This window comes from Ascaphus truei, chromosome 5, assembly GCF_040206685.1.
Source record: "Ascaphus truei isolate aAscTru1 chromosome 5, aAscTru1.hap1, whole genome shotgun sequence".
In the NCBI taxonomy this organism is placed as follows: domain Eukaryota; kingdom Metazoa; phylum Chordata; class Amphibia; order Anura; family Ascaphidae; genus Ascaphus; species Ascaphus truei.
Genome location: NC_134487.1, coordinates 287,044,015 through 287,065,026, shown reverse-complemented (window position 1 = coordinate 287,065,026; position 21,012 = coordinate 287,044,015). Strand labels below are relative to the sequence as shown.

General features: G+C 42.7%; 1 protein-coding gene across 1 annotated transcript in view; it reads left to right on the top strand.

The window, feature by feature from the left end:
* LOC142494760 (uncharacterized) overlaps nt 1-18,911 on the top strand; it is a 35,310-nt gene extending 16,399 nt beyond the window's left edge. Inside the window, exons 4-11 of the mRNA XM_075599199.1 lie at nt 81-177; nt 496-535; nt 7,430-7,542; nt 8,440-8,473; nt 11,716-11,811; nt 13,841-13,860; nt 17,014-17,091; nt 17,457-18,911. Of these exons, the coding sequence (XP_075455314.1) occupies nt 81-177; nt 496-535; nt 7,430-7,542; nt 8,440-8,473; nt 11,716-11,811; nt 13,841-13,860; nt 17,014-17,091; nt 17,457-18,496 (1,518 nt within the window). The 3' untranslated portion in view covers nt 18,497-18,911. The remainder of the gene's footprint in view (nt 1-80; nt 178-495; nt 536-7,429; nt 7,543-8,439; nt 8,474-11,715; nt 11,812-13,840; nt 13,861-17,013; nt 17,092-17,456) is intronic.
* The last annotated feature ends 2,101 nt before the right edge of the window (nt 18,912-21,012 follow it).

The window sequence follows — 21,012 nt, the reverse complement described above, 5'->3', positions numbered from 1 at the left end:
GATTCTGTGTGCATTACAAAAATGTCCCTCTAAAAACCTCCCGGTATAATTGCTTCAATTTAATTCTATTGTTGTCTTAGTTTGTGGGGCTGGGGCTGTTAACTCCTCCACTGCCCGAGAAGCCAGCCACACGTTCCTTCAGAGTCCCAGTAACTCGTATGACTTTGGTGTATACAGGTGAGGGGGTTTATTTATCCTAATTAAAAAAAACAATCGGAAAAAAAAGTATTTTCTATTATCACATACCTCGGTCCCCTAAATTATTGTTATTCTATAAAGATCTCATCTCTGCAATCCCAGAGTGGATAACCCGCACGCCCTCTCTCCCCGGAAAAAAAGCAATGTCTCATTTTTTTTGGTTGGGTATTAATAATTCAACGGACATAAAAACAGTAGAAAAGTACAAAGCTCCTTAGGTGGACACAGAGACGCAGGTCCTCCCAGCAGATCTCATTCATCATTAACTGTTCTTTTTTCTCTCTCTTGTTCTCTCAGCTGCGATGTGTAATAAATCCTTCCTGGCCACCGTATTGCGGTAATTGTATGGAAGGCAGGGGGCAGCGGAAGGTTATTGATAAATTACCCCAGGGTGTAAAAAACAGGACCACACAGGTGTAAGAAGCAGGTTTACTATCAGTTAGATTTTCTGTTTGATACAGTTGGTGCTGTTTTTTTGTCCCCGCTGCGGACTGAAGCATTTCATGAGTGTTCTGGACTCGGAGCAAAGTCTCATCCCACAATGCTTTGCTTAGCACTTTGCAAGGCATTGTGGGATGCAATTTTTGAGAGCAGAGAGGGGGACTGACGGCTCTTCCTTCCGAGGACGTGCATCGTTCGTGCCGGCGGTGGTAGCGGTCTCAGAGGCAGAGCTCTCAATCCCCCCCTATGCAAGGCATTGTGGGGCACGACTTTGGAAAGTGGACAGCTCTGCCTCCAAAGTGGTACTACCCATGTGGCCTTTCCTTATGCAACCTCTGGCACCAACATATTCCGCAGCACAGTACAATGTTAATTACAGCATTAATATACAGTGGTATGCTAGGCAAGGATGGTTCCGCTTCAAGGAATTGTGTGATTACCAATTCAATAAGAATGAATTATATTGGAAAAGGCAGGGATACGGGATAGACTGTGGCCTATTTACAATAGAACCAGGATTCAGTGAGGGCACATTCTAGGGCAGTGTTTTTCAACCAGGGTTTCTAGGAACCCTTGGGTTCTCCAGGCACTCCTAAAGGGTCCCTTGCAATTATCTGGTCATTTCAAAATGCAAATACAGAAGAATGTACAATGCATCTGATTACAGAGCTGCTGTTAGAGATGGTTGGGGGTTCCTCAGATTTTACATAGGGTTACTTAACCCAAAAAAGGTTGGAAACCACTATTCTAGAGAGAGGTGTCGCATGAAGAAGGTGGAAGGGAGGTGATAAGATCTGTCATAGATAGACAGAGAACCCCTGCAGGGGACGGAACTTATTGTCTATGCACCTGTTGGAGGAGATTTTCCTGCTCCCACAATCACAGTCTTTATACTGACAGTTATTAATAAATGTAACCAAAGGGAGTCCTCCAATATACATTAGATACAAGAGGTGAGCAGTAAGTCTAGCATTTGTATTGAGATGTATTTGTCTAGAATCCACAGTTTGGCAGCTTAACCCAGGGGTGTGCAAATGGGGGGGGGGCGCCACCCTGGGGGGACGCTAGATTTTCTGCGGGGGGGGGGAGGGGGCTTGGCGCAGCAGTTGTAGAGGTGCTGCGCTTTCCCCCCAGGCATTTAAATTAAATGCCGGGGGACCGTGCAAGGCCTCTATAACACATTTTCCTTCCAGTGACGCGTCGTCATGGTAACCCGGCGTCAAATGACACCGAGGAGAGCAGACAGGGGTGCGCACACGGAAAAGTTTGCGCAACCCTGGCTTAACCAATACAACGGACCTCTTGCCTATAGAAGTGTTGTTGGGATGTGAGCTTACATCGACAGGTAAACAGCCAAGCTAAAGTAACACAAATGAATATGTGATCTGTGTCTTGGTTATATTTTCTTCATTCTGACTATGCCATTTCTGACAGGTCTGCCGTGAAAATACAACAGCGGTGTTTGAACTGCTGCTAAGCCTGCTACTGATTAAAGTTGGATATAATAATAATAATAATAATAGTAACTATTATTATTGTCTACTGGAGACTTTACTGCAGCTAATGAATATCTTACATTCTAAAGATACAGAAATATGCCAAGAAAAAGGTACATGTACAGTAAGGGGGGGGGGAAACCTACAGAAAAATCCTCCGAATTTAGTTATTCAAATCCCTCCGATGCATTACTTGTGTTATCGGAGAAGCTGCATGGTGTTTATGCCGTAGCTGTCATGACTGACCTACTAATACAAGATGGCAAGCATAAAGCCGACCTGTAATTGTTTTTCTACACCATCTCACCCCACACGCTCACTTTAATTGCCTTACGAAATCAATTGGACGAGCTGGTGATATGAAACTTCCAACGGGGAGAAGTATGGGATGAATCAACACGAGGCACACGGCTGCATACTTGCTTAGTCAGCTGCCCTTGGCCATTCGGGCTTGGATTTAACAAATACATAGATCATGCAATGAAACCCATTACGTGGAAATGCTGTCTCCTCATATCTCTTGTTTTCAAAACCTATCCCTGGGCATGATTTGTTGTCTTCGGAGTTCAGTGTTTGAGAGGTTGAAGTTCCCTCAAAAATGACTAGCCTGGGGTTACCCAGTGCTACATGTTTATATTTCTGCAGACATTAACCCACATTTTGCTGGAGGAGTGTAAAACTCTTCTTCCAGGGGTAGCACTAAGGGACATGGAGGTGCAGTCCCACTAACAGACCTATCAACTCTCCTTGACTTTATGTGCGTCTCACTGATTTGGAGTCAATCTCACAGATATAAATGGTCTCATAGAGTTAAAAGTAGGAAACCAGTGTAACAAAGCAATGGGAAACCTAGCAAGATGCTAGATTGCGTAGGGAAAGGGTCTGTAGATCTTTTTGTGGCCTTACAGTCTCTACCCCTTATGATGTCAAGTTAAAATAGAGATGATGTAGCCTATGTATTAAGCATTACAAATGGCGTGTTTGGCACAGAATCCGAGCTTATGTACTAACCTGACATTTCGCCAGCTGCGCAAAATAAATATTTTTCATTTGTTTTGGTGCTCAGAAACGAACTGCGGTTAGCGTACAGATAATAATATAAACTAATCATTTATATTTTACAAACACAATTTATAAATATAAAAATACACATAAATCTGATTTCATTTCAATTGTATTCATCGAGTATTCAATGAATACTTGTGTTGAATAGTTGTATTCAACACAAGGAATAGGTCAAAAATTATTTCAAACAAAGAATTATGGTTCATACTGTATGTGTGAACTCTTCATAGGACGCACATTTTTGGAAGGTTGGTATAACTTTTCAGCAATAAACGTGTGAGGATTCGCCGTTCCGGCGTCCACGGACCATCTCCTCATCTTACTGGCCCTTCGGTCACAGACACTCAAATAGCGCAGCCCTCCGGTCCTGTGACGCACGCGTGCGCGGACCCTGCGCTGTCTGTTCTGCCCTCTGCGGCCTCTAATCCCGTCCCTCACCTGGCTGTACATCGTGGGCGCTCGTCAAGTCTCCCCGCTGACGCGCGCGGTAGGCTCCGTCCCTACTCTGTTGTTAAACAAGACCAGCATGGCAGTGCTGCGCGTTCCAGGCTCCGCCCCCACTCTGACGTCTCACGGAACCGGCGTGGGAGTATCACACACTCCAAGTCCTGCCCTCTGAACCCTGTGACACGTGCGGGCTGCAAGCAACCTCCTACCTGATCGGCTGCATCATTGGACACACCTGTGTGCACCAGCAGCCTATGACGATTTACCTCCTGGTTCCACCCCTGCTTGCTATTGGAGTCTCCTCCTTTATATACCCTGCACTTTCAGCTTACCTTTGCTGAGCATAGTCAGTGTGATGCCGTGTCTTGCTGCATTCTGTTCCTGCTACCTTGTCTTATCTGCTTGATTAACCCTTTGTTGCCTGAACCCTGCTAGTTTCTTGGACTCCGCTTCTCTCCGCTCCTGACCTTGGCAAAGTACTCTGACGATCCGCTCTTCTACAATCCTGACCTTGGCAAAGTACCCCAACGATCCACTATTCTCCAAGCCTGACCTGGCAAGTATATACGACTACTCTGCACTCTATAACCCTGATCCGGCTTGCACAACCAATCTACACCCTAGACGCGCCCGCGTGGCTGTGGGTTGGCGTTTCTCAATTCCCTACCTCAGCACCGCGGTCGCGCTTCGTTTGTGGTGAGCTATGCGTTACAAAACGTTTGAAGCACAAAAATGTTGAAACAAAATGTTAGCTCATACAGTCGCCCCTGATCTCTGCATTTCTTAGGAAGCTGTGAAGTTTTCTGAACTGGAGAGATAAACTTCATCTTCCATCTGCCACATCAGGGAGCAGGTCACAGCCAAAATTAACTGCTTAAAAAAGTACTGCTTATTATCTGATCTATGAGTACTGTGACATAGTCCCAGGATAGTGGGCAGCTTTCTGTTTGATTTATAACAGAAAGTGCAGACTTAGTGTGGATGTGATCCGCTCCACTGATTCACAGTCACTAAGACTGGTGGATAGGAAATCCATACCAGACTTTACAATGGTTCTCGTTTCCCTCACCTGCTTTCCTAATTGATGAACAGGAATATATTGCAGTTAGTTTGGCTGCTTCATTCTCTCTTAGATTCTGGAAGTTGGGAGGACGCTGCTTCCCAGGATCCAGTTCGGGGTAGACGGCCACCTGACTTGTTGCAGCATCTGAGAATCTATTGGGACGCTGTACCCATCTGACAGTTAAGGATTCAATGTTATATCTGTGTGTGATAACTGGCTAATCCAGCCAACATTGCAGATAGGGATATGCATGTGAGTTAGACTCCTGACAGGAGTAGATGTTATTTTTATGATTTCGTTTGTTTCTTAAAGTGACGGTGTTTAAAATGTTTAGTGTCACTAATGAAAAAATAAATGCTGAAGGTTTGAGGCTGAGTGCCTCTTGTGTGTGTATATACGTGTTTGTCCTCCTTTTCTACAAATCATACCCTAGAAGACTGTGTCGTGAAGAGCCTGGGCAAACGGCAGCGCTACTCAACGGGAGCCATTTGCCACAGTACTAAAGGAAGCCCGGACCTCAAAAATGGGAGGGGGGGGGGCATTGAGGAGCCCATCTCTCCTACGTGAAGTGGTTCAATTAGGGAGTGGGGTAAAGGAGAGGAAGGTCTTGTGGAGAGGGCTAATATAGAGCTGATATAAGGGGTAGGGACAAACGACAGTGACCTGTCCAGGCCGGACAAGAGAGAAGACTATGCTCCCTCTCTGTTACTGGGTAATTGTTTAAAATTATAAAAAGAAAAATGGTAATAGTTTATTACAAAAACAAATGGAGTAAAGGCTGGGGTTTGTTCTGTGGAGGAATATCTGTGTGGTTTACATTTTTCAGAGTTGATATGGTTTTATTTGTCACAATTGCAGCATGTGGTATTCTGGTGGCTGGTTAGGCCCTGCCAGAAAGACCTCTGTTTTTGTTGAGAAGCTTATGTTGTGGTTGGTGAGGGTCATAAACCTGCTACACCCTCGAGATTGCTTATTCAGTAATGTGAGAAGGGACAGTGTGCACGGCGGCTCCTGACCAGAACACAGGTCACAGCTATGCACTAACGGCCTTGTGTAACGTTTCAGGGCACTCTGGCAGGAAGGTGACTACATTTGTTAGGATTACTGTGATAATCTTGTTAGTGTTTAAATAAAAGCTGTGGCCAGTTAACCGCCAGCTCGGTGTCTCATGTCACCTGTTAATGGTGTCTTTAATTCAGGGGATGGGGTTACTACAAGATAAGGGACAAGGGAGTGGCTCAGTTAGTAAAGACATTGATAACAATGACACTGAGTGTGAATCAGCAGACCCTGGTTCAAATCTTGGTGTCAGCTCCCTGTGACCTTGGGCAAGTCATTTTATCCCCCTGTGCCTCAGGCACCAAAAACAGATTGTAAGCTCATCTTGGCAGGGACTGTGTCTGTAACAATCCTGCGTCCTGCGCACTATGCTGTAATTGTGCAGGCTCCCATGGGGAGAAAAGCGCTATATGAAATAAAGTTAATATTATGAAGATTCTGAGGTCATGGACAAACGATGGGGTTTGTGGAACATGGTTAGGAACAAGTAGGTTAAGGGCACTCCATGAACAAAATACACTTTCTTATTGCCCCCAACCCCCCAGTCCCCCCATCCCCAAGTCCCCCTCCCCACTCCCAAATGGGCACTGTTGCGACGTCTTCACCCCAGAATTCCCTCTGCTGGCTTCCCATTAAGTTCTCCTATAAATATAGACAAACTACAACACACAATTACAATGTACTGTCAGCGGAGCCTATAGTGTGCTGACATGGCATTAACATTGTATGTCTTCCTTTAGATGTACAGTATAACGAATTAGCTACAGATGCTAGAGAAGGGCGTATCGATTAATTGTCTGGCTACATGTCACTATTTCAATTGAGAAACTATCTGTGGAATAGAACCCCCCCCCCCCCTTCCTCCTGAACTGTACCCCTCCCAGCAGACAGCTCTGGTTACACTGATAATCAACTCTACAATCCGGTCCTGTACAATGTTAATTAGGATAATGGTGTCCCTGCTATACATTATTTGTGGAATTAGAATAATTTTATAAGCATGTGTAACATTTTGATTTTGATTAACCTTTTTTGACACCTCAGCCACGGGGTGTAGCCAGGATTTTACTTGGGGGAGGACATCTTGGCCTGGGGCAGTAATTAATCGCTACAGTGCCAGTGATATAGTGCAGTCTGGTTAAATTCTGAGACTGCACTATATACATTGCCACAGAGTATAACCAGATTGCACTGTACACTGACACAGAGTATAACCACACTGCACTATACACGGACCCTGAGTATAACCAGACTGCACTATATAAGCCCTGAATATACAGAAATTAATACACCTCCTACTGTCCCTGTATGTTCTTCCTGCCTACTAATTAAATTGTAAGTTCTTTGTAACAGGGTCTCCTTTTCCTAAATGTTACTTTTATGTCTGAAGCTCTTCTTCCCATGATCTGTTATTGTCACGTGTATTACTACTGTGAAACGCTATGTACTGTACATTAATGGCCCTTGGTGTGTGTTTAGGCCTTGCGGGGGGGGGGGGGGGGGGAGGTGTGGGTTGCGGGTGGACTTAACCCCATCATTACCTTAGCGGTTAATACCGCTAAGGTAATGTAGGGGTTAACCTCAGGTGGTTCCCATGGGTGTCTGGGGGCCCTCGGGTGGTTCCCATAGGTGTCTGGGGGTCCTTGGTTTGTCCCTGCAGGTGCCTGAGGCCCCAAGGGTGGTCCCCGTGGGCGTCCTGGGTTTCTCGGTGGTCCTCGTGGGTGTCCGGGGATCCTCAGGTGGTCCCTGTGGGTGACCGGGGGTCCTCGGGTGGTAATAGGCATATATTCATTTTGGCGGATAAGTGCTCGATAAGTGTCTTATCGAGGCTTATAGAATAGGCCCCTAAGACTAAAAAAATACGACTCTCGCTCTCTCCGGGAAAAATTCTAATTTTATTTAAGACTATGACATCTTTTTTGCCTGAACTCCTCCAAATATTTTTAAGAAAGTTTAAAGTTCGCAGAAAGGGTCACATTCGAAAAGTCAGGAGAATATTTTGAGCGTCTCTAATTTCCGGTATTACCTGTCACCAGCCCCTCTTTTATATGATGTTTTCAGCTCAAAGTTGGCTATTGCGTGGGATTATCAAATCGTAATAGGGCGAAAATCCCTAAAAAAAACCCTCAACATTTTGCAAACAACTTCGCAATGCAATTGACTTAAAGAAATCTAACCATAACTCAAGTAAACATTTGCCTGTCTTGGTTTCAATGGAAATTCTTAAAGGTTTGCTTATTAATGGGGACTCTGAAATGGTCTGGAACATTTAGTCACGCCCATTTCACTGCTACCAAATGGCCACTGGTGCATTGCCGCGTACTCACCTCGCCGCTGGAAACCTATCACCGTCGGTCACTTCACAGCTCAGGTAAGTGCCTTACCGTAAAACCTCCTACCCTAAGCCCTAAAACCACTAAAACCCCTTAAATTAACCCCCTAATTTAATCGCTAAAACTCCTTATATTCACCCCTACCCTAACCAGTCAAATTTACCTTAGAAGCGGCCGGTGGCAGGGGTTCCAGCAGTAGATCGGCTGCAGTGAAGGGTACATCTGCGGCCACACGCCGGCGGTCATTTGGCTGCCGTAAAATGGCCGTGACCAAATGTTCCATTCTGCTCTGCATGGGGGTGTTTTCACTAACTTTGGCTTAATCTGTCCCTTTTAGGGCTGTTTGTAAATGAAGGCTATGACACAAATAGGTAAAAAAATAAATATATATATATAACAAGAGAATTCTAGGAGCTAAAAATAGCGCAGTTCATCCTCAAAATATCTCCTCTGGACCAATTATGTTAAAAAAAAAATGGAATTGCTGTTTGGACATTTCAGTGTAACAATAAATGGGGGGGAGAATAAACTGGCCAACAATCCTTGCAGGGGGAAATGTGGGAGAATTCTCCTGCCTCTTACTTTCATTAGATTACATTTTTATAAAGGAATATGTTAAAAAAATGTTTATCATATTTCTACAACTTCTACATTACTGTCACTGACCAATATGAAGCAATGGCACCTCCACCACAGAAGGTGTTAAAGTTGAGGGTTATGGATCCATAACATGTTATTTGTGGGTTCCTCGGTTGTTTCTAGGGCAACTCTGCAGGTTGGATACACCGTACCTCAACAGAGCTTTGCACTGAATAATATCTAGTTCAATGTTACAGTAGAGGCATTAGTCCTGGAAAAGTGTGGTTGCAATATGTTGTAATGGACCCACAATGAGAGACCAGTGAGATTTAGAAAGCTTTATACTCACAATGGTAAGACTTCTAAACACCGGAAATATCCTCTAATTCTATAACCACAGTTGCCGTTAATCAAAGTTTCCATTAAACTGGTTAGAAACTGAAATTAAATACCTGGTTACCACAACATTTAAATGTATTTACTATTACAATGTTTTTTATAGTGATAGGTAGTTGCAATAACATTAGCAAGCACTAACACTTAGGATAGAATATAAAATCACCTCAACTATACATTACAATATTATAATGAGTTTTTTTGTTTTTTAAAATAGAGACAAAACATCGAAATTAACAGTAGCTAAGAACCTCTTGGCCTGCCCAGTCTGGCCATTTTCCTGTCCCAATTAGATACCTGTTTCTTTTCCTATTTACGATAATTATCATAAGCTATGATGTGGAATGCCCATTGAGGAGGGCCCAGTCTGTGGGTATGGCAGTTATCACATGGCCACACTAGTCCAGCTAGGGTTTAAACCTTGAAAAGGAAGGATACTGAGGGATTCACAAAACTTCATTAAATCACAACTCGTACCGTGACATTACCTAAAAAGCAACGGATGTTATTTTCCCTAAGCATAACACATATCCACAAAGATAACCCTATGCAAAATCAACGGCCATTAGCTTCCAATAACGGGACATAAGTATGTCTTAGCCTTACTCTCATGTAGACCCAAAAGAAGAGAGTGTGGGTGTATGTATGTATGTATGTATGTCTTTATTTGTATAGCGCCATAAAATGTACATAGCGCTTCACAGTAGTAATACATGTCATATAAATAGCAAATATAAATAACACATCATGGGAATAAGTGCTTCAGACATACTGTAAAAGTAACATTAAGGAAGGAGTCCCTGCTCCGAGGAGCTTACAATCTAATTGGTAGGTAGGGAGAACGTACAGAGACAGTAGGAGGGAATACTAGTAAGTGCGTCTGCAGGAGGCCAAGCTTTGTGTCATGTGTCCATGATTATCCAGTGCTACTCATATGCTTCTTTAAGCAGATGTGTCTTAGGCTAAGGCCCCGCTCCCAGAGTCAGCGCACCTGCGCTGCTGACAGGCGGTGCGCTGAGATACACAGACCGCGATCTGCGGTCTGTAGGGAGCGGGAGCCGGAGCGGGAGGTGGGCGGGAGGTGGGAGGTTTGATCGGGAGGTGGGAGGTTTGATCGGGAGGTGGGAGGTTTGATCGGGAGGTTTGATCGGGAGGTGGGCGGGAGGTGGGAGGTTTGATCGGGAGGTGGGCGGGAGGTGGGCGGGTGGTGGGCGGTTTGACAGGGAGGGGGGCGTGGCTTGAGCGGAGGGACCCGCTACTCTCCCCCCCCTCCCTCCACGGACTCGGGCTGGAGCTGGAAAGTAAGTTTAAACACACACACGCAGGCACTCATTCATACACACACACACACGCACACGCGCACACACACACAGGCAGGCACTCACGCACTCATACACACACACGCGCGCACACACAGGCAGGCACTCATACACACACACACACACACACACAGACAGAGGCAGGCACTCACGCACTCGGGCACACACATACACACACAGATAGGCATGCACGCACTCAGACACACACACAGAGAAAGGCACTCACCTGCTGTCCCTCCACACTCCTCCCCGCTCCCCGAAGCCTCTCCTCCTCCCGAAGCCTCTCCTCCTCCCGAAGCCTCCCCTCCCCATTGGCTCACAGCCACACACGTCACGCGTCAAAGCTAGAAAACACCATTCTCTGGTGTCTCCAGCGGCTGACGCGCTACAGCGTGTAATCAGCTGTGCAGCCAGTGGGGACCGGGACCGGCTCGCGAGGATTCCCCTGCTGGTGGGGAACTCGCGACCCGCCGCCCGCGCCAACGAGCGCAGCGGGACCGAGGCCTTAAGGTGGGTCTTAAAGGTGGATAGCGGGTGGGTGATAGTCCTTCTCCACCGGCATCACCACCACCGCTCTTTTTCTGGGTCTGGGAGGGAGTAATAGCAATTTTAAGTATGACTTAACTAACGTAACATTAATTCCCTGCGTTTATCTTAAAGGACTTTGGAGGATATGTGATGTTAGGGTAAATTACTCTTTTGCATCTCATTATCACAAACTACCGTTATTCTTAACACCTTGCTCTTTCTGCAGGAAAACACCACTTGACGTTACGTTATTAGCCTTTGAAGAAATCCAGTAGGATTTAAGGAGGTGTTAAATTAGATTAACACCATGTTAAGTCACTTAACAGATCTTTGTGGATCTGGCCCAAAGAGACCGTTTAAAACAGAACCAATAGATCCATGTATAACAAAATATTATATCAATAAAAAAATGTAAGTGCCAAGTATCGCCGTCCCCATATGAATGCAGGTAAAGATGCCCTTGCCTGGACTGTTATATAATAAATATATTCTTCTTTTTGGAGTACACAGATTAATCTGCAGTGAAGTATCTGTATCTGTATGCATTGCAGAAGTCTCTCACTGTCTGTTGAGTGAGCAAATGGGAACATTCTCAGTTTCTCTTCCTGTCAATCCCGCACTTTCCATTAACACTAAATTCATCAGAAAAAAATAAGACTCTAAATATACAGGGATGAAAAAACGGGTTCATCCCTTCCACCGGCACTTACTGCAGCCTCTGCCTTCAGCTGTTTCTTCCAGATAATTGAAGCTGTAAATTATCTTTCCTCTCTGATCGATGTGTTTTTCAGGCACCAGATGATGGATGGAGATTCTTCCCACTTCACTGGGCTTGGTGGAATTTATCAATCAGATGTTGAAATGTTCTACCTGAGGCAGGTCTTACAGTTTGTCACTCCATCCCTTAATTTTCTCATAGGTTTACTATCGGTGGCTTAGTATCTTCAGAGCCTGTGGGAAGGTTTGATGTTTCGAAATGTCCCGGTTGCAAAACTTTTTGGAAAGCCAGACTTTCTTTGCGTTTTTATCATAGACCTCGCGCAGTTTGGTTCCTTTGCCCTCATTGTGCAGTCGAACAAAACTGGTGCAATTCCGAGGCCACAAAGCTGCACTAAATATGTCAAAATAAAAATCCTATTGCTTTCAATAAATTGTCTTCTTTAAAAGATCAGGCGCCGTCTTTTTGCCCCAGAATCTCACCAGTTTCGTCTGGATATGTAAACCCCATAAACATTAAGAGAACTACAGCCCCGGAGGAACATTGATGCAAAACTATTTTTGTGAGTAGTTTTAAATTGTAATTAAAAGAAAGAAAGTAAATGTAGCATTTTATATCAGACCTGATCACTGCAGCTTTGAAACCACTGCAGCATTCCTCCCTCTATCAGCGATGAGCTTTAACTAAGTTCTAATGAAAGCAAAATCCACGGTATATTCCGTGATATTTGTTATTGTGCTTATCAAAGCTCGACTGGTGCAAAAAAAACTTAAAAACTGGCCAAGCTATAGACCAGGGGCAACAACTCAAGCCCACAAGGGCCACCAACATGTCAGGTTTTAAGATTATCCCTGCTTCAGCACAGACTGAGCCACTGATTAAGGTACCTGTGCTGCAGCATGGATAGCCTTTCAACCTGACCTGTTGGTGGCCCTTGAGGACTATAGTTGGCAATACCTGCTATAGAGCCTTATACTTTTCTTCTGTCTTTTCCTGCACTCTTTAAAAGCCCTTATGAAGTTCATCAAATGGTTTCCTCGGGGCCGGGGGGAGGGGGGGACTCGTTCACTGCTACACTTCAATTATAAAGCAACTGTTTAAATGATCTAGAAAATGTTACTTGGCTAAATGCTTCCACTGTGCGGGATACGCATCAAAGTCTTCAGGACACACAACTGGGGCAAATATTTGCACCATCTTTATGGGTGAAAAGTAAGCTCATTGAAATCAAGGGGATTTTTGAACTTTGACCAAATCCAAGATAGCTACAAAAGCAGAGATACCACAATCAATTTATTCATATTGTATTATATGGACACAATGTGTAACATTTACTAGCCAGCCTGTAAATATTTTAGCCAATAGAAGATTAATCTATTCAGCAGCCTAGATCAGTGTTTTTTAACAGGGTTCCTAGGAACCCTTGGGTATCCTTACAGGCTTCCCCGCAATTTTCTGGTGATTTAAAAAAATTGTATCAAATACAGAAGAATTTACAATGCATCTGATCTCAGACGCGCTATTAGAGAGGGTTGGGGCGCCTTACAATGCATCTGATCTCAGACGCGTTATTAGAGAGGGTTGGGGTTCCTTACAATGCATCTGATCTCAGACGCGCTATTAGAGATGGTTGGGGTTCCTTACAATGCATCTGATCTCAGACGAGCTATTAGAGAGGGTTGGGGGTGCCTCAGAATTTCACATACGGTTCCTTAACCAAAAAAAGGTTGGAAACCACTGGCCTAGATCCACAAAAGGGTGCTAAGCTTTAGCATGCCTTTTCTCCAATTCATATGAATGGGAACGGAGGCGTGATAATGCTTATCACCCTTTTCTGCATCTAGCCCATTATGTTTTCCCCCCTGTATGAGATACGCTGGCCACTTACTAAATCATAATAATAGAGAAGGCCACTTTGTCATTTGATTACCACAGGGCCGTCATTAAGTCTCATGTTGATTATACAGAAGCGAAAAGTGAATGGATTTATCTGGTGGGACTCATTTAATATGCTTTATGACCAGTTACATTTGTCACCAAGCGGACGTGCCCTGGTCAGGTATTGATCTTGCTGACGCCTCCTGACATATGCCTCATTTAACACGCGGTTTTAAACAACGGTCCGCTGCTCGCTGGCCGTCATATATTTGCATTTAATTTTTGTACGTGCTTTACACAATCTCTTTGTGCACTTTCAGGAGATTTAGGGCCTCATGCAGTAAGCGTCGATTAAGTGAAATCGGCAAGCTTACCGATTAGTCATGTTAATGGCGATTTTTCCTCTCCGTATGCAGTAAGTGCCGAATACATTCAAAATCAACCCGAAAACAAATCCGCCCACTCTCACGATGATGAGCCGATCACACACAGGTGTATCGGCGTGCGTGGCGGGGTGCTGTTAGGTTGCCCAATCACAAATCTTGCTGAATCAGGCGAAACAAGCATGTTTTGGATTGCGCGCCATATTTAAAGGCAACGTGTACTGCTAATCATTCTCTGTGTTGTTGGGAGTGAGAGAGAGAGAGACGCACAGAGCTGGCTGATTGAACATTTGCATATTGACGGAGAGACTTGTTGTGTATTGGGTGAGCTTTGTCCATTGTTGTTTTGTTTACATCTTTGTCTTGTTTTATATGTGGAAGTGTTTCGTGTGATTGGCTGTACATTAGTTGTCTGTTTTTTGTGAGTGCTGGAAGTATGCCCGCAAAGCGTGGGAAGAGTGATGCTGGTGGGAGTGGGAGTGCTACTCGTGCGAGTACGCGTCGGAGTGAACGTACTGTTCAGGGGAGTGATGTTGCTGGTGCACCGAGTGGTGTTGCTGGGAGTGGGAGTGCTGGTGCTGGGAGTGGGAGTGCTGTTGCTGGGAGTGGGAGTGCTGTTGCTGTGAGTGCTGTTGCTGTGAGTGGGAGTGCTGTTGCTGTGAGTGGGAGTGCTGTTGCTGGGAGTGGGAGTGTTGTTGCTGGGAGTGGGAGTGCTGTTGCTGGGAGTGGGAGTGCTGGTGCTAGGAGTGGGAGTGCTGGTGCTAGGAGTGGGAGTGCTGGTGCTAGGAGTGGGAGTGCTGGTGCTGTGAGTGCTGCTGGTGGCGCAGTTGCTGATGGGGTGTCTGGTGGTGGCGTGCTTGCTGGTGGCCAGCTTTTGGAGGCTCTTCCATTGGAAGAAGGAGAGTCCAGTCAGCACCAGCCAAGCTCTGACCCTAAACCTGCTCGGAAGAAACGTGTGGAGAAGCCACGTAATCCTCGCTTCAATGACCAGGAAAATACAGCTCTTGTCACTGGCATTCTGGAGCACTATGACAGTATATATGGACATTTACTAGGTAAGTGTACCTTTACATTTATTATTCAAATACATGTGATCCTAGGTCATCTGAGTTTTGTTCATATGCAAATATGGGTTCACAATATCTTTCTATGTTAATTAGTCTGGAAACACAGCTTTTTATCATGCCTTACAAGGACAACTAAACACAGGCGGTCAATTTGCCATAACTGCATACAATATGAATGCAACCTTGCTTACATGTATAGGTTTAGTAGTGAATGCTCATGTGCTTCACATATTACACATAAAACAGCATGTTTGCTATCTCTTGGAACAGCTAGCAGTGTAGGAAACTGGTGCTTCTATTATTAATCATTTACCTCATATATTTTATATGTTTTTCAAGGGCGGACAAGTTCAGCAAGCAGAAAAGAAATGTGGGACACAATAGTCATTGGTGTCAATGCGTGTGGGAATCATGTGAGGGACAAGCGGAATTGTCACAAGAGATTTGATGATATTAGGTCCAAATTGAAAAAGAAAATACAACACCAACGCGTGCATGCTACTGGCACTGGAGGTGGGCCCACACCACAACGTCTCATATTAAGTCCATTGGAGGAGCTGCTTCGGGCAAAATTACTTCCCGTCGTCGTGGAAGGCTTACCTGGTGACCGTGATATAGGAATTTACCCCTCACAATTTCCACCAGGTGAGAAATATTACTGTACTAGGCGTGTCGTTGCTTACAGTTATTTTGCATAGTTACACTGCTTTTTATACTGTCTTCACAATATAAGCATACCTGTATCTATATATGTATATGTCTGATTCTGTATATATATATATCTCAAAATAGACATATATGTTGTAGTCCTACTAAAAGCAGTAACTAATATAGCACGTGCCATTGCGTGCTCATTTACATGTGAATTCCCAAAATGCATTGCTGCAGTGGAAGCAATTGATGGTGGGCGAAGATGGGGAACAACAGGGTAGTACACATGTGTAACACATGTTAATCAGAAATTATTACTAGCTACAGGTACAGAACAGAAATATGTAGAATATTATTGTGTATTTTATTTATTTTACTCCGACAAACATGACATTACTGCCTATTTTAAGCATGCATCAAATATATTGCATGCAACGCCCTACAAACATCACTTGCACTAACACATCTATAGTTGTTTATGAAAAGGTCCATTTTTGCTTTAACTCATATACAGACAGCATAATGAGGCACACGTATCATATTTTATGTCATTGTTTTCATAACTTAAAAACTGCACACGACTATTTAGCTCATCTACCATTGTGTTAAAGCAGCTGCAATTAATATCTCATCACAGCATACACTTCAACAGAGGGGGTGGGGTTCAGCACACACACTAATTGCAGCCTCATTTTAGGGTCAACTTAGTTCACACCATTTTCACCTGTTTCAAGTAATTGAAAGGTGTGGCTGATTAGGCTTTTTGGGGAAGGGAATACCGTTCTTACAACCTGACTAGCACAACTGAAGTTAATCACACTCATTTGAAAGCTTCACTTTAGCTACTAAATGCCCCAACAACTCATTACTTATCAAAGCGTACATCACACATTAGTTCACTCATATCTATAGTTGAACTACTACTATCAACGACACATTATCACACACTGCATGTGTTGTCTTGTTTAGTCACAGCCACATTCATGTGTGCCACATCTTATATTAATGTACCACACATATCCTCTACCAAAAACAACACTTTTTGCAATATGACCACCTTCATGATAACCATTGTGAATGGTCATCTCATGATAGTTATGTACATTATGATACTGATATCACTACACAACATATGATTTTTATGTACAAATTTTATCTATTTATCCTCACGCATTACTGCAGGAACATAGTATGTTTTATGTTAGGGAACTCAAAAGTTCTAAGTACACAGGCATGTACATTGTTATTACAACTATTTATGTTCACTTTCACACACACATTTTGGGTTAAGGAAATGATGCTGTTAGGTACTCATAAATACAGAACATACAATAACTGTTTGTTCAATATTTACACATGTAAATGTAAAACTTATGTTATTGTTATATATAGTTGCCCCTGAAGGACATGTGTCACCTGAGACTGAACAAGTGTCTTCACCTGGGTCAGCCAGCTCAACACACCTAGAAGGTGAGTGTATCAGTTGGTGGCCATATAATATGTGCTCTTCTATATGTCATGTTGTCATGTTCATTATTTGTTTTGCACATCTTCTTTAAATAGAATTACTTAGTGTCAGTGAAAATGAAGTGTAAGGCAACTTGTATTGTGTTAGTGATGTTAACTATCATGTAGGAGTTGTGAGTTTACAGCAAGTTTTCATTCACTCATATTTCATACTGAGTCCAAACATTATTCTTAAGTCAAGGTAGTTTTTAATGTGAGGTTATAAAACGTATGGAAACATGTTAGTTGTTACTTATGACACAGTAGAATTACATAGTAACACAGCAGAGATTAACATGCCATTTAATAATGTGTACATTTATTTGTAGAACATGATGAAGAGGATTTTGATGATGATGATGATGATGATGATGATGCCGCCGCCGCCGCCATAGACACACAAATACAAGCAAGTGACCATGAAGAGGTTCCAATTGAAACTGTTTTACCGCCAAATCGTCCAGCAAAAACCACATATGATGCAATTGTAGCTTCTGAGGGAAAAATTGTGGAAGCAGAAAATCGTCGCCATTCTGACCTGATGACAGTGCTGGAAAGGATGATTGCACTGCAGGAAGAAACAGTTTCACAATTGGCACATCTCCACAGAGTCTTCATTGAAGTGCCTAAACAGTTGCAAAAAATCAACACCTCATTCGAAGCATTAGTTGTTCAGCAAACACAAGCTAATTACTGGAGAATGACTAATGTACCACAATTCAACACCTCCCAGCCAGGATCTGTTCATGCAGGTCAGTTTTCACCACATTCATCTGATATTCATTCACCAGGCCCAAATGTTACCGGTCAAGTAGCAGACATTGCTGTGCAGGTTCCTGATGACATCCTACCGCTGCCATCTGTACAAATTCAGCAGCAGACACCTACAAAGGAGGCGACAAAAACAAAACAAGACACACATGAAACAGACCAACCATCACTTGTGCAGTGTCTACCAACTTGCTCACATGTGTCAGTGGGCACAAGCCCTGTCCGTGAACAGTCACTACCCAAAAGCCCTGTAGGTGAGTCACTGCCCAAAAGCCCTGTAGGTGAATCGCTGCCCAAAAGCCCTGTAGGTGAATCGCTGCCCAAAAGCCCTGTAGGTGAGTCACTGGCCACAAGCCCTGTAGGTGAGTCACTGGCCACAAGCCCTGTAGGTGAACAGTCACTACCAAAAAGCCCTGTAGGTGAGTCACTGCCCAAAAGCCCTGTAGGTGAGTCACTGGCCACAAGCCCTGCCCGTGAAGTGCCAGAGGCCAGTCAAAGTGGCTCTGTTGTACCTAAAGTTGGTGGCAAAAGAAAAAGGAAAATTCAAGAGACAACAAGCAGGCCTGTTACTCGCTCGCAAAAAGAACAAAAAAAATAAATTTTAAAATTCACAAAATATGTCTTTGGCCTTGTTTTGTTGACTTCAGATTATCTAATTACTATTGTATGTATGCTGAAGACTGTGTTGTTTCCAAACTTTCAAGTATGTTCTTGTACACGTGAATTTTTGGAAATGTTAACACTCCTAATTAATGAATAGTGTTATAAATATTGATGTATTAATCGTCTGTTCAGTAATGCTCCACCAGGAGCCAGTTGCTAAGTTTAGAGAAGCTGCCATTGACTTTGCAGCAAAACATTGCATTTGGGTGTGTTAATTGATGTAATCATTGCATGTGCATATTATTTTCATGCAATTATAAAAGCACCTATTTAACTGCAAACATCTTTCTTGTACGTGTACAGCAGGATTTTGTGTTAAATATTACTTACCTTTGGTGGCCATTGTAATGTTGTCCTTTAATCATTTATGTGTTCTTGTTTCAAGAACATCTCTGAATTTATACTAAAATATATGTAGTATGTATTGATATATGCACACACACACAGACACACACTGTGTGTGTGTGTGTGTGTATATATATAGTACTATCTAAACTGGTATAGATGTATTTACAAAAAACATACACTTCATGCTTCCTTGTGAAAACACACTATTTTAATAATACAGGCCTAATGTTTGACAACTATACTAAGTGTGAGCCTCTAACATTATTGGGTGCAAACAAATGTTTATTACTTAATTCACTCATGTTTATCACCATTTAAATAGGTTTCATACAAGGCCTACTTACTGCCATCAATATGTTGTGTGTACTCCTGCAATATAAAAAAAAAAAAAGATACATTATATATATATATATATATATATATATATATATATATATATATATCAGAACAAAACAAAAATACAAAGGAGCGCCTACTATAAACAACCTGCCTAACTGTGAGTATGTATGCTACTGTGTTGATACAACCAATTTGTGAGTGGGCATTTGTCTTTTTAATGTTCCATAAAATGTTTGTTTTACTTTAATGCACTAGGTGTGCGCCTGTTTTTTTTTTCTCTTTTTCTCTCATATATATATATATATATATATATACATATATACATATATACATATACATATACATATACATATACATATACATATATACACACACACACACACACACACACACACACACACTATACATATAGTACAATATACACTATATATATATATATATTTATGAGAGAGATATATTTATATATATATAGATACACACATATTTAAACTCATGCAGACAGGTAGTTAACCAGACTTTCAAATACACACAGAAATGTATGTGGGAAAAAAACATTTCATTTTGCAGGTGTGTGTATTTACTGATATGGCTGTCTAAGCACTATTTTCACACAGTGCTCTTTGTTATTTTTCTAGAAAACTCAATGTTACTGAAATAAGTGTAGGAATGTTTTCACAAACGAGATAAAAAAATGATACATGTTTTTCCCACATTCGCCTATCACTAACCACAAAACTTAACCCAATTAAAAGGACACATCCAATTGGCGTTTGAAATAAGGAGTAAAAGTAGTTACTTTTGTTGACCTTGAAAACGAAACACAGGAATTTGTTAGCCATTGAGCAGAATCATTTTGATGAGCAAAGAAGACAGAACTGCACACATCTTTTGTGCTACTCTGACATGGCTGATGAATTCGTTAACAATATGAATCCCCTTTTAGGGTATAAGTACATGGTTTCAGAAGCAATTTTAAACAGTCGCGGACACAAAGCAAGCACACGCCAAATCTATGATTTGATTCGAGCTAAATATCCTTATTACCAAGACCGTAGGCATGCGCGGAATTTTAATTCCTCAATAAGATTCACTTTATCAACTAATGACTTTTTTGAACGTGTGCAGGATAAGCTAGAACACACCTATGGTTTCTGGAAGATTGCAAAGGAAAAGCATTTTACCCTGAAAGAGGGCACATATATTGTTGTGAAAGGCATATTTATTCCTAATGCCAATAGCAATGGATCCGCTACTACTGTTCCGTGTGAATCGATACCTGCTGCAATATCTGCACCCTCCATTCCTGAAACCCACATTGTACAACAACAAAAGTACTATGATTATGTACCAAGCCTTTCAGCTGAAAATGCATTGGAATGGGAACCAGAAGAAATGAACCTACCTCCCGACCAATTGTTTGAAGAAAGCAGTGGCGATTCCTATGAGCGCTTCATGGAGGAGATGTGTGTCATACTGGATTCAGCGGGTGGGTCAAGCGTGGATGAAAATGCCTTGCATTTCTGGAGCGACCAGTTGCAGCCAGACGAAGAGTTAATTCTAGAAGAATGGTAAATATAACAACCGTTATGCGTTGACTGTGCGTTTAAATGTTTTTTTTTTTTTTTTTTTTTTTAACCACCATTTTCCCTTTCAATGCGTGGATACAGCGTAACATTGCAGACTGCATAACATGTAGCGATCACAAAGAAATTGTTGCCGAATACAATATAGTATAACCTGAAAGAGTAGTACACATTGCTGACG